The sequence below is a fragment of the Phocoena phocoena genome, chromosome 1 (genome assembly GCF_963924675.1).
Source record: "Phocoena phocoena chromosome 1, mPhoPho1.1, whole genome shotgun sequence".
Classification (NCBI taxonomy): domain Eukaryota; kingdom Metazoa; phylum Chordata; class Mammalia; order Artiodactyla; family Phocoenidae; genus Phocoena; species Phocoena phocoena.
In genome coordinates, this window is record NC_089219.1 from 61,473,789 (window position 1) to 61,488,481 (window position 14,693).

General features: G+C 36.6%; 1 protein-coding gene across 3 annotated transcripts in view; it reads right to left on the reverse strand.

The window, feature by feature from the left end:
* Positions 1–14,693, reverse strand: part of PTGER3 (prostaglandin E receptor 3) — a 77,842-nt gene that overhangs the window by 39,856 nt on the left and 23,293 nt on the right. For 2 of the 3 annotated variants that reach the window (XM_065873949.1, XM_065873966.1), the window contains exon 2: positions 743–922. In XM_065873949.1, coding sequence (XP_065730021.1) covers positions 743–922 — 180 coding nt within the window. Of the gene's footprint in view, positions 1–384; positions 923–14,693 lie in introns of those variants that run through there. The other variant, XM_065873957.1, reaches the window with a different exon arrangement.

Sequence of the window (14,693 nt, forward strand, 5' to 3'; positions counted from 1 at the left end):
GAACTGACTCTTATTCAGATAATGAATAAACCTAATTACCAACCCAACCAAAACTTAAACTTTGTAAGGCTAGCAGCTAATTCACATATTGAGCAATATCTAAATAACATCAGTACCAATGAACACTTGTGGATACATTATAGATGTTTTTTTAATCCTAACTCAACTTTTTAAAAAAATGTAAGGGGAATAAGAGTGACACAGAGAGAAAGAGAGAGAGAGAGAGTAAAAGAGAAAGCAGAAGGCCAAGGTTTTGAGCAAAAACAAACCTTGTCTTCAACGATCTGTGCGTTAAATTCCCCATGTATTCAGAATACTAGAATATTAACTATTCCCATCCCACCCCCATCACAGACCAAGATCATTTATATAGAAGAAAAAGTCTTCACCTAATAAATAATCACATATTCAGCTACAAATGACAGAGTCCCCCAAACACTAGACTATTCTTAATCTATTTTCCTTTGTTTGTGTTTGAATACTTCTGGCACATAGGGGATTATCTATGCTTCTGAGACCATTTAGCCTTATATCACAAATTCTACTTCAATGCATAAACAGTGGCATGCCAGATATGCCTAAATTCACAGTAAGGTTTAGGGCTATTTGTTGCCAAAAGCTGTGAACATGCAAGTTGATTAAGAGTTCTCTTTCATGCCTCTGTCTGTGTTATTTCATTGGATAGTGAGATCGTCTGTACTTTCTTTCCATTATTACAGCAGCTGGAGACAGCATTTGCTACCTGGCAAAACTTTTGAAGAAGGATCTTTCTTAGCAGCAGATAAACCCAGGGATCCAAGATCTGGTTCAGTGAAGCCAGGCGAACAGCTATTAAGAAGAAGCTGCACTCTTTCTGCTTTTCTGTGTACGACTTGCAGTGCTCAACTGATGTATGATTGAAGATCATTTTCAACATCATTATCTAAGAAAAAGGGACAAATTATTATTCCAAAGATTAATAAAGTCATATGCATCTCCCCTACACAGTACTTTGCACATAAATTAACAATCCATTGGTTATTGGATTGAAATGATCAATTCAAGCAACACTTATACTCACAGAACACAGCCCTGAATTATATAAAATATTCCTCTGGATTTTCCCACATTTTTGCCTATTCAACGTGATGCAGATTTTTTAAAAGTACATGTACTCAGGCTCTTGGTTCTTGGGATTTAAGAAGTTGGAAAACAACACATCTCAAAATTAGCCAAAGTCGTCTGTCTTGCTGCAGAAAATACCAGGAGGTTGACACCTAAACGAGAGCCAATGCTTCAAAAAAAACAAAACATATGTAATCTGAAACTTCAGTAGTTGTAACTGGAAAAAAAGAAAAAAAAAAACCTAGAAGAAAAAATAGAAGCACGAAAGGGGAAAATAGTAGTTATATTTTCTTTTCTTCTTCTTCTTCCTCTTCTTATTCTTCTCCTTCTTCTTCTTCTTGTCATTAGCACTTGCCGAATCCTTACAATTTGCCTGACACTGTGTCAAGTTCTTCATATGTATTTAATAAACAACAGAAGATAAATATTATTGCCATCTCCTTTTTACAATTGCAGAAACCAAGGTTTAATGACGTAAAATGGCTGAGCCAGACTTAAACCCAGGTTCATTGACATACGTCAGACAGCATTTTACCTCTTTTTGGTCTCTCCCTGGTCACTGCACACACACTAGAATGTAAACTCCATGAAGGCAGAATTTGGGACTATATCATTTTTTCCTCACTAGTTCATTCCCAGTACCTAGACCAGTATTTAGCAGAGGGTGTTCAACAACCATTTGTAAACGAATATATGATCCATAGACAAATATAATATATGACATCTATAACATACATAATATAAATATATTTATATTTGAATGAATAAATATTTGTGATTTCCACAGAAGAGAACAAAATGAAGATTCAAATGGATCTGGAAAGGTATTCAAGCTCATTAATCATCAGAGAAATGAATATTATGACAGAGTAAGAAACCATTTTATACCCACTAGCTTGACAAAAATGAAACGTGACTTTGGGGTGTGGAGCCATGTGGGTGCTTTTGCATCCTACTAGCAGGGGCGTGAGCTGCAGCAGCCACCTGGGAAGACAGTGAGGCCTGTCTCTGCTGCTGCTGTGCACAAGTCCCACTCCCAAGAGTACACTGCCCCTAACTGCTGCACCAGAAGTTGTGTGTATGACTATTCATTACAGCATTGTTCGTAACAGCAAAACAAAAGCAGGAACAACCCGAACATGGGTTCACACCTGCAAACAAAGAAAGGTGCTGACTTTATTACCAGCTCCTAAACTGGTCTTTCTAGACGTACATGACTATTAAGCACTTGAAACGTGGCTGGAGAAAATTGAGGTGCTGGGATATGTAATGACTAATGAAATGATACTATCTTTGATATAGTGTGTTAAATAAAGTACATTATTAAAATTAGCCTCACTTGTTTCTTGTTACTTTTTAAAAAATGACATTACTAGAAAATTTAAAATTATATATGTGACTTGTATGTGTTGCTCACGGTACATTTCTACTGAACCCAAAATGTCTCTCTCTTAAGGCTCACATTTATTTGGATGTTCTGTCCTCAGGTCACACATCCCAAATTGAAGGGGTCCCAACATCCCTGGGCATCCCAAACACCCACAAACCTACCATCCCAACAATGGCACTTTCTTTCTTACACAGTCACCCTGGCTCAACACGTCAGAGTCACCTTTGAATCCTTCTTTTGCCTTGTCCTCTGCACTGCCATTTGCTCTTGTTCCAGTCTCATCCTCGTTCAGCTCCTCCTCTCATCTGAATTATAGTGATAACACACAGCCCGATGGTGCAAATAGATGTCAGCACTACACAGATTCGGTGTTCTAAATCTTGGCTCTGATCAAATCCTTACCAGCTATGAAAACGTCAGCTTGGTCTTACTGGACAGAATTGAGTCACAGGTAATTCTTAAACCAATCACTGGCACAGGAGATGGAAATTTCCAGGTTTGGCTTATAAGACAAATACATTCTCTGGGGCTTACACCCTGGTCCTTGACCAATTTACCACCTAATACCTGAACAAAATTATGGCTCTATAGACAAATAAGAAGAGAAAAATGGGTAGGCATACATTCTGACTCTGCAATTTCTTTCAAAGAAATTTTTTCCAAGGAATTTATTCAATAAAAGGAAAAAGCTGGACAAATAAGTGAATGTTCAGTGAAGAATTATCTAATCTAGTAAGAAACTGCAAACAAATAAATCTCTAGTATCAGGAGTAAAGTTTAATAAAATACAGCCTGTTTGCTTAATAATATATATATGAAGTAAGTGAAAAGAAAAGAATGTAAGATACTATCATGTATATATAATTGTATTGTTATTACAATTAAATTATGTAAAATATGTAGACTTGCAGAAGGCAATGGAATTATTATTATTAAACAATTATTAAACTATTTTAAATTTTTTATGTACATAAAAACATTTCAAGCAATTTAGGAAAGTCTTTTGTTTAAAGGGAGTTGATTATTCCCTTCATTAATAAATATGAATACACCAAATACACCAAAATTATTTAAAATAAATATATCTACATTAGTATCTTCTGATGCTGGCTCAGAGCCCTGTGAACTGAACACTACCTCCCACATGTGATGAATGTTAAGGGCCTCAAGATGGGGCGATTATCCTGAATTATATGGGTAGGCTCAATGTAATCACACGGGTTCTTAAAATCTGAGAACCTTTCCAGCTGTGGTCAGAGGGAGATGGGTCCACAGAAGAACGGTCAGAGAGATGCAGTGTTGCTGGTTTTGAAGATGAAGGAAGGGAGCCATGAGTTAAGGAATTATAGACGACCTCTAGAAATTGAAAGAAAAAGAAAAAAAAAAGCAAGGAAACAAGTCTGATTCTTCTTCAGAGCTTCCAGAAAGTAATGCAGCCCTGTGCATACCTTGATATTAGCCCAGTGAGACCCATGTCAGGCTTCCAACCTACGGAACTGTAAGATACATTTGTATTGTTTTAAGCCACCAAGTTTGTAATTTGTTAAAGAGCTACAGTAGAAAACTAATACACCCACAGAGTGAGTTCTCAACAAATGCTGAAAGGGGATGGGGAGGTATGAGCTTGAAAACAACTTATTCTCTCTCTCAGATAAAACATCCTAGCAATTTTCCTTACTTTGTACACTTTGTTAGGAAACTTTTTTTTAAACATAAAGTAAAAGTAAACTTCATCCTAACTCTTATATAAATTATCTCAATTTCTATATTTGCAACATGTAAAAATGCATTCCTGTTATTCAAGTTACATCAGTTAGATCTCAGTCTTTGACTAAAAGGTATAAAACTGTATTTTCAGTTCAGTTGCCTTTAAGAAAAACACGTGGTTATTAATTCTTTCGTCTTCTTTTTATAAGCTATTGGTGCTAACTCTTTCAGTCCCTCACCTCATCCAATAATTAAATATATTTGACCACTTACCATCTTTCAGGAAGTGTTCTGAGCCTCATCTAGAATGATTTAAAAACTCACTTAAGTTACATTTTCATTTTCTTTTACAAAATAAAGTGTTGGATTTCTCTAATTTTTTATAATCAGGAAAATTCATAAAATTACTTATTAAAATGGAATTTCAGTCATTTTACACAGTCCTTCTTGATTATTTAAAAATTAATTTTTATGAGGCTAATAAGTTAAAATTATTTTTATTAGGCTAATACAGGTTTCATATGCCTTACATTGGCTAGTCCACTGTAGTTTCCCGTAATTTCCTAATGACAGTGCAGTGATTATGAAATTATGAAACCAAGTTCTGTAAGCAATAGCTAGCACATGGGAAGAGACACTCGAGCTTTCCCAGAACTCATGAGATGTGCAGCATGAAGATAATTGGAATTAGAGGCAGTGAGCATGATATCGCCATTTCCAAATGGCAGCAGGGATGGAAGTAGAACTCTTAATTCCTTGTTTAATTTTAAACATAAATGCAAGTTAACATCCATGAAAAAAGCAAGGAAAGGAGTCTCCGATGCTCCCTCAGAGCTTCCAGCAGAGAATAGAGCCCTGTGGACACCTTGATATTAGGTGTCCTATATTAGACATCCTTCTATTTAAGCTGAACAGTGATGAGAATTTTTGCAAATATATTTTAGACGATCAGACTTTGGGAGAAAAACTTTGGCATCAATATACAGACTTCAGGTAGATTATTCCTATTAGTCCCATTCTACAAGGGAGAAGGGACAAACAAAAACCAGGATGCTTGGCCACCACTGAAGCTATTTTTTCAGCAAACACGCTGCACAATTGCTCCTTCTAAACAGCCTCATATAACTATCTGGTCAAGGGAGCCGTGAGACCAGCTGTGGTTAAACAGAGCTACCGCTCTTCTGTCAGCATCTTCTCCAGGCTCCATGTGACTCTCCCAGGCCTCTTGCCTCTTCTCCGGTTATCAGCAGGAAGAGAGAGTTCTTTTTGTACAGTGATAGCGAGGAACACAACTACATCAGTAACCCCTAAATTTTCTATCCCTGCCTAGTATCAAGGGCAATTACTTTTCTCCATCCTAAAGGAAGATTTGTCCGATTTGTCCCTTCCCCAGTGATAATGATCTTTTAAATATACAAAACACTAACCAAGGAGACTTTTTATTTTTGGTCACACCGCACAGCTTGTGGGATCTTAGTTCCCCAACCAGGGACTGAACCCGGGCCCTGGAAGTGAAAGTGTGGAGTCCTAACCACTGAACAGCCAGGGAATCCCCGGAAGATTGTTTTTAATATTCTGCATTTGGACTTTATTTTACTACAGTAGGATTTAAAAGTACACGTTTAAAAACCTTCAGTATTTTATTTCTTGGTCCAAAAATGCCTTGGGCTATAGGCTACATATATCTATTGAAGATGATAAATGAGAAAACCCAGAAAAATTAATTTGTGGGGAGGGAATAAAATTTTTATTTTCCCTTAGGCTCCATTACGTGGTTTTTATGCATTTCCAGATTATTCCTAATATAATGTGTAAGAGAACTTTCCTCACAGCCAATTTTTATTTATGATGTTTTGTTTTCAGTAATCTCCGGTTGTCAGGTTATGGGAGAATAACCTGCTCCACTGGAAACTCCCTGTACAGTTTGATAAATGTGCTACATTATAATACATTGAAACCAGTCTGGGAGCTTTGAACTACTTAATCACATAATTTGAAGGACTTTCATGAGAAGAAGTTTCACTGCAGATTTAAGAAACAATTGTAGTCTTTTCAATCTGGTTACAACTCTGTTCTCAGATTGCCAAATCATCCCAGCATTCTAGACTTTGTTTCAGAAGCTTCTCCTCTTTATCTAATCTGGAAAAGTTGGAAATAAACAGTTCATACACATTAAGAAAAGTTACTAGAAGTTGCATTACTTCATCTTTACTATTATGCAATTTTATTAAATGTTTCAAAACAACAATGGACTAAGAATCAGAAGAAGCAAATCCTACCCTGGCTCTGCCACCAATTATGACTTTAAGCAAGTCATTTACTCTCTGTGCTTTATTAAATTTACTAGTAAGCCATGGGGTTGGACTGGATGGTCTCTTACATATACTTCTATGGCTAATTTTTTTCTGATGAATTCTGGGGCAAAACTGGAAAATGAATAAGGATTTAATTTGAAAAAGAAAAGAAACCAAAAAGTAAAAGATGTGGAACAAAAGACAAAACTCTTCTGCAGGAAAACCCCAAATGTGTCTTTTGGGAAATGGAAGAGAGAGGAAAACTACAAAGTTAGAAAGTGGACAGTGTAAGAAGACAAGGGACAAGAATTCATGAAACTTTAGGAGGAGATATTTTAGAAGTTCAGGCTTAGGCAAACACACTGATCAAGAGTTAAAGACCTGCCATAAATCTGACTCAGCTCTGCTTCTAGTTTGGGGACAAGTTACCTAACTTTGAATCTTGATTTCTCTTCTTCTCTAAAACATGATTAATACATGCTTACTAAGCATCTTCTCCATCTAGTAGTGCAGTTGCGAAAATTAAAATGAGGTAAGGATAATTAACACCTTCAATCTACACAGCATACCTCTCCCCAAGCCCCAGGCTACTGCATTATTGTATAGGTTTCTAGAAACAGAATGCTTTGAGGTTCAAAGAAAGAATAGGGGACACTTAGGGGAATAGTGCAAGGAAATGAATGTATGATCTATAAGTCTGCTTTCCTTAAATTTCTACCTAGTAGAGTTATTTAAAAAAAACCTTCAAATTTGCACTTTAAAAATATTTGGTAATGCTGAATTATCCAATCACTACACAGGGGAACTCAAAATTGTAAAGAAGGCTGCAGCCTGCCACCACATTATTTGGTACCTAGGAATTACTTTCTTCTCTCAATTAGTATGAACTGTAAAATCTGTGTGGCTCAGTATAGCTCAGTACATATGTCTAGATAAATATTTATCTTTCTATTAGAATAGTCAAAAAATGTCAGTAACAAGTATTCAAATTCTGGCTGAAAGGGGGAAGGCAAAATCTACTCTATAAAAACATTCATTTCTTGGATTATGGATGATAGATTAGCTTTGTAATACTCATGTCAGAAGAGGTATCTTTATTATATTTCAAACTTTTGTATCTCAGGTATCAAGAGAGTCTAGACAATATGTCTTTGTCAAGGTTTAAGGAACATTAATGTTTACAAATGTTTAGAATTAGGATAGTTTTGTTTTCTTCCAAAATATTGTTTCATTTAAATCCCAAATGCTCTATCCTACTATCTTACACTCAGAGAGAACCACAGTATTAGTGACAATTAAGAGCAGCTAAATGGTTAAGGAAGGAATCAGAGATGTGGGCTAAGTTTTGTGTGCAGGGATATTCTCCTCAATATAAAAGAAAATTAAAAACTTAAATGGCCAACAAAAGGACAATGTTCAAATTATGGAACATCTCTCAATGTGCATAATATGTAGTATGCTTTCCAATGTTAACATTTAAAATCATGTTTCTGAAGAATATTTAATAACGTGAAGAAATGTTCAGGATGTGAAAAGTGAAAACAAATGTTTATTACATAATATAATCCAATTAAAAAAACAATTCTGTGTGTATATATAGAAAAATACTAGAAGCAGTTAACTCTGAGTAGGAAATTAGGGTGATTTCTATTTTCTTATCTATATTTTTCTTTGTTTTCCAAATTCTCCACAACAAATGTGTTACTTTCACACTTCGAAAAGAAGCATTAATATTAGAGTACTTGAAAGCTTAGGTATAAAAAATAACCTACTATATAATTTATTGGCAAAATTTTAGCATCACAATCCATCCTAGAACCATCACGTGGTCATTTTAAGTTGAATTCTTAGGTAGTCAATGTGTGACTAATTTAACAACTAATAGGTAAACAGTCTGACACTCTTACAATGGGTCAAAACATTTAATTTAATAGACAAATTCAGTTTGATTTATTAAAGGGAATGTGATGTTTAGTGGTAAAGTACTGGCATCTGAGATTCACGGACAGTACAGCCATGATACTCAAAAGAATCCCCTCCTGTGCCACAGTAAGTATACAACACAGGCTAATACTGTGATTCTAACCTGATATAACTTCTTATTTAACTTTGTTTCATGTCAAAATGACACTCATTTTTAGATCTGTGCTGTGGGAGAACTTTACCTCATACGAGGATCCAAATAGACACATGATGTACTTGGGATGGGCACTGGGTAAATATGGGCACACTGGGATCTCTTTTTGAATCCATGATCCCCAGCCTCCTTATCTCATTCCCTAGTTAGCTCATCTCTCTCTCTCTCTCTCTCTCTCTCTCTCTCTCTCTCTCTCTCTCTCTCTCTCTCGCTTTCATTCACCACAGTGGCTATTTTACACATTTTCTACTGTCCTAATTCACATCACAGAAAAAAAAAAAGCTGTTTAGGGTCTTTTCACCTTCTTAGTACCAAATTCAGCATCGTAGCTCTCCATTCCTCCTTTCCTCTTGTTCAAACAGAAGATGTGTCCTGTCTCCTAGCTAAGACCAGCCTCTGTCTGTGCCCTGGATCCTATCCTTCATGAATGTTAGAAGCCTTGTTTTCTCAATTATCTCCTTCCTCTTTTATCTTTAACTTTTGGCTTTTTCCCATTATCATTTTAACATATCTAAATTTATCCTACCTTGAGAAAATAAAACGTCCTGTGGAATTCTTACCTCCCTACACATACTGCTCCAGAAGCTACAGCTGAACTTCTCCAAAGAGTTGTCTATCCTCTTTATCTTCAAATTTATTTCTAAACCTACTATAGCCTGACCTTAATGCCCATAAATCCTCAAGAAGGGCTTTTTGAAATCCACCAGACACTTACCAGCCTTTCTTGAAACATTCTCTTCCCTAAGATTCAAGTTGCCAAATAAGTTCAGGTTGCCATTACCCAAATATTCTCAAATATTCAGATTACCATTTGTTCTGATTTTCTTACTAATTTTCCTGGTACTTCTCTGAGTGCCCCTTTGCAGTCTCCTTTATGGCTCCTATTCCTCCATCCATCCTGAAAGTGTTAGCATTTTTCAGTCCTATATCATATAATGGGAGGGAGCTACTCCGCTAAACTCATTGTGCGATTTCTTCTAGCCCAATGACTTCAAAACCCATCTATGTGCTCTAGGCTGTACCTCTTCTCTGAGCTCCAGATTGATTGATTTAGCTGCCTAAAGCCCAGATCTTCCTAGATGTCTCACACCAAATTCAGCAGAGGTTCAAACTGAAATCATTATCTTCTTCAAAGCTGCTCCTCCACTAATCTCTGTCTCAGTAAACCCAGTCCCCTGAAACAGAAACTGAAGAGTTATCCTTGGTTCATCTTGATTTATTTATCTCCGTATATTCCTCTCTGTCTAGCTTTTTCTCTCTCATTCCACCTCATTAGTCATATTCCTCACATCCAATCAATCACAAATTCTCCAATGAACTTCCTAATACTTTTAAAATCTATCACTTCTTTCATTTTCACTCCCATTGACCCTAAATTCAGACCATCATCATCTCTTATATAAACTACCATAGTAGTCTATTACATGATTCGTTAGCCTCCATTCTGGGCCCCTCCGTGCTGTTTACAAGATGTTCCTGAAATGAAAATGTGATTGTGTTATTCCACTTTGAAAAGTTTTTTCAATGGCTTTTAATTGCCCTGAGTATAAAGTCTAAACCCTTTAAAATGGGCATTGAAGGCTCATTATCATTTGGCTCCTGTAGAGCTTTCTAGCCTAAATTCTCACCATTTGTTACTCCCACACCTATATTCCAATTACTTTGAACTTCTTTGAGTTCTTTAAAAGTGCCAGTTCTTCTTTCTTCTAGACTTTTATAAATGTGGATCCCTAGGTCCTATAACTCTCACTCTCCTCTTCTTTACTTGACTAATTCCAACTTATTTTTTGTGTATATTTGAAAAATCAATTTATCTGCTGTTTCCCCTGCCAAAAGCCTAGCAGATAATTCGTAATATGTACTCCCAAAATTCTTGACTACTTTTATCACTCCTACACACTTTATATTGTTGCTTAATCGCCAGCCTCTTCTAGTAGATGAAAATTGTTACAAGAGTAGGGCTTACTTCTATCCTTTTAGGTATATCTCAGGACAGACCTAGCCCAGAATATATTACACTGTAGATTTATAAATAGTTTTGAGGGACTTCCCTGGTGGTCCAGCAGTAAAGAATCTGCCTTGCAATGCAGGGGATGCGGGTTCGATCCCTGGTTAGGGAACTAAGATCCCACATGCCGCAGGGCAACTAAGCCTACATGCCACAACTACTGAGCTCGCATACCTCAACTAGACTCCACGTGTCACAAACTACAGAGTCCATGCACTCTGGAACCCGCACACCACAACTACAGAGCCCACATGTCCTGGAGCCTATGTGCCACAGCTAGGGAAGAGAAAACCCACACGCCACAACTAGAGAGAAGCCCGTGTACCACAACAAAGAGCCTGCATGCCACAATGAGAGATCCTGCATGCCTCAACAAAGATCCTGCATGCCGCAACTAAGACCTGACACAGCCAAAAATAAATAAATAAATAATAAGTAAATAAATCTTTAAAAAATAAATCAATAGTTTTGAATTAACAAATGAATGAATAATAATAGTATCCTACTATTATTAGTACCCATTTGTGGGTAACAGATTTTAGCTTCACTTAATGAACAAATTCATTAATATTTATCTTTATTCAAGACTCTGGTATCTTTTTTTTCCTTTCTGTTATCATAATTAGCCAAGATGACAGCTTCAATTTAGGTATTAATAGAACTAAGCACATCTTATTACTCATAATTTTAACTAGAATGTTCATAGCTACAGCAGTAACCTGGAAGAGGCTGGAGGGTTGGGCTATAAAATCAACAGGAGAAGCAAATATTTAAGATAAAACAGAGGTATGGGTTAGATGATGGAGTAGGAAGACCCTGAGCTCACCTCCTCTGATAGGCACACCAAAATTACAACTTTTTACAGAACGCTATCTATGAGAACTGCCTGAAGACTAGAGAAAAGATTTTCCACAACTAAAGAGATAAAGAAGGAATCACAACAAGACAAGTAGGAGGGATGGAGATGCAGTATAGTCAAGACCCATACCCCTGAGTAGGTGATCCATAAACAGGAGAATAATTAAAACTGCAGAAGTTCTCCCCAAGGATTGAGGGGGTCCAAGCCCCACATAGGGCTCCTCAGCCCAGGGGTCCTGCACTGGGAAGATGAGCACCCAGATGTTTGGCTTTGAAGGCCAGCAGGGCTTGTGTATGGGAGAGCTACAGGGCTGTAGGAAACAGGGACTCCACTCTAAAAGAGTGCATGCAAAATCTCACAATCTCCGAATCCCAGCTCAGAGGCAGGCATTTGAAAGGAGCCTGGGTCATACCCATTTGCTGATCTTGGAGAGCCTCCCAGAGAGGGAGGAGGCAACTGGGACACCCTCTGGGGACAGCAGCAGATTCTGGCAGCAGCCATTTTGGGGAGCTTGTTCTACCACAAGGAAACTGGTGCTGAAAAGTGCCATTTTGGAATCCTCTCTTGGCCTATAAATGCCAGGGGTTTACCTGCCCACCAGTATATTTCATCAGCCCAGACCCACCCCCCCAACCCCAGTTCCCACAGCCAGCAGCCCCAGGACCTGATCCTGCCACCAGCAGGCTAGCAGCCACCTGGGTCAGAGCCAACCTTGCCTACCAGTGTACCCATGGTAGTGGGCCCTGCCACAACGGAAGAGCCTACACAGCCCACAGAGAGGGTACCCCTAGAGCATATAGCTCTGGTGAGCAGATGGGACTGTGATGCTGGGCCCCATAGGATATCTCCTCCATAAGGCCACTTCTCCAAGATCAGGGAATGTAACCGACCAACTTATTACTTAGAAATAAACACAGAGAGTTAGGCAAAATGAGAAGATAGAAGAATATATTCCAAACAAAGGAACAAGACAAAACTTCAAAAAAAAAAAACTGAAAGAAGTGGACATAAGCAAGGTACCCAATAAAGAGTTCAATATAATGATCATAAAGATGCTCAACAAACTCAGAAGAATGGAAAAACACAGTGAGAATTTTAACAAAGAGTTAGAAAATACAGAGAAGAACCAAACAGTGGTGAAGAATACAATGACTGAACTAAAAAATACACTAGAAAGCATCAAGAGTAGAGTAGATGATACAGAGGAAAGGATCAGTGGACTGGAAGACAGAGTAGTGGAAATCACTCAAGCTGAACATAAAAAAGAAAAAAGAATTTTAAAAAATGAAGATAGTTTAAGAGACCTTTGGGACAACATCAAGCATCCCAACATTCACATTATAAAGGTCCAAGAAGGAGGAGAGAGAGAAAAAGACAGAAAACTTATTTAAAGAAATAATAGCTGAAAACATTCCTAAACTGGGAAAAGAAACAGACATTCAGGTCCAAAAAGCACAGAGAGTCCCAAACAAGATGAATCCAAAGAGGTCCACATGAGGACACATTATAATTAAAATGGCAAAAATTAAATATAAAGAGAGAATCTTAAAAGTAACAAGAGAAAAGCAACCAGGTATGTACAAGGAAACTCCCATCAGACTATCAGCTGTCTTTTCGGTAGAAAATTTGCAGGCCAGAAGGGAGTGGCATGATATATTCAAAATGATGACAGGAAAAAACTTATACCCTGAAAGGCTATCATTCAGATTTGAAGGAGAGATAGAGTTTAGTGGTGCTAAAAGAGTTCAGCACCACTAAACTGGTTTTACAAGAAATGTTAAAGGGACTTCTCTAAGAAGAAAAGAAAAATTCACAATTAGAAACATGAAAATTACAAAAGGAAAAATCTCATTGGTAAAGGCAAATATACAGCAAAGGTAGTAGATCAACTACTTATAAAGCTAGTAGGAAGGTTAAAAGACAAAAGTAGTAAAATCATCTATATCCACAATAAGTAGTTAAGGTATACACAAAACAAAAATATGTAAAATATGATGTCAAAAACATTAAAAGTGGTAGAGGGTAGTAAAAGTACAGGGCTGTTAAAATGTGTTTGAACGTAAGAGATCATCAACTTAAAATAATCATGTATAACATAATAAACATGAACCTTGTGGCTATCACAAACCAAAAACCTATAATGGATACACTCACAAAAAAGAGAAAGCGATTTAAACATAACACTAAAGATAGTTATCAAATAACAACAGAAGAGAGCAAAAGAAGAAGAAAGAAAAAAAAAACTATAAAAATGACCAGAAAACAATTAACAAGTATATCTATCAATAATTAATTTAAATGTATATGGACTAAATGCTCCAATCAAAAGACATATAGTGGCTGAATGAATTAAAAAAAGAAAAAAAGACCCATAACATATGCTGCCTGTAAAAGAGTCACTTCAGATCTAAAGACACATAGACTGTAAGTGAGGGGATGGAAAAAGGCATCCCATGTAAATGGAAACAAAAATAAATGTGGGGTAGCAATACTTATAAAAGGGACAAAATAGACTTAAAAAAAAAACTGTAGCAGAGACATAGAAGGGCATTACATAATGATAAAGAGATTGATATAACAACTGAAAATGTATATACACCCAACATAGGAGCACCTAAATACATAAAGCATATATTAACAAAAATAAAGGGAAAAATTGACAGTAACACAATAATAGTAGGAAACTTTAAGACCCCACTTATATCAATGTATAGAACAGCCAGACAGAATACTGATAAGAAAGCACTGGCCTTAGATGACACATTATAGCAGATGGTCTTAATAAATATACATAGATCATTCCATCTAAAAAACACAGAATACACATTCTTTTCAAGTGCACCTGGAAAATTTTCCAGGATAGATCTCATGCTAGCCAAAATACAAGTCTCTATAAATTTAGGAAAACAAATTATATCAAGCATTTTTTCTGACCACAACACAATGAGACTAGAAATCAACTAAGAGAAAAAAGCTGCAAAAAACACAAACACATGGAGGCTAAACAAATGCTACTAAACAACCAATGGAGGACTGAAGCATCAAAGAGGAAATTAAATTCCTGGAGACAAATAAAAATGGAAATACAACAATTCAAAATCTGTGGGACATAGTAAAAGTAACTCTAAGAAGGAAGTTTATAGCAATGCAATTCTATCTCAGGAAACAAACAAACGAAAATCTAAAATAAACAA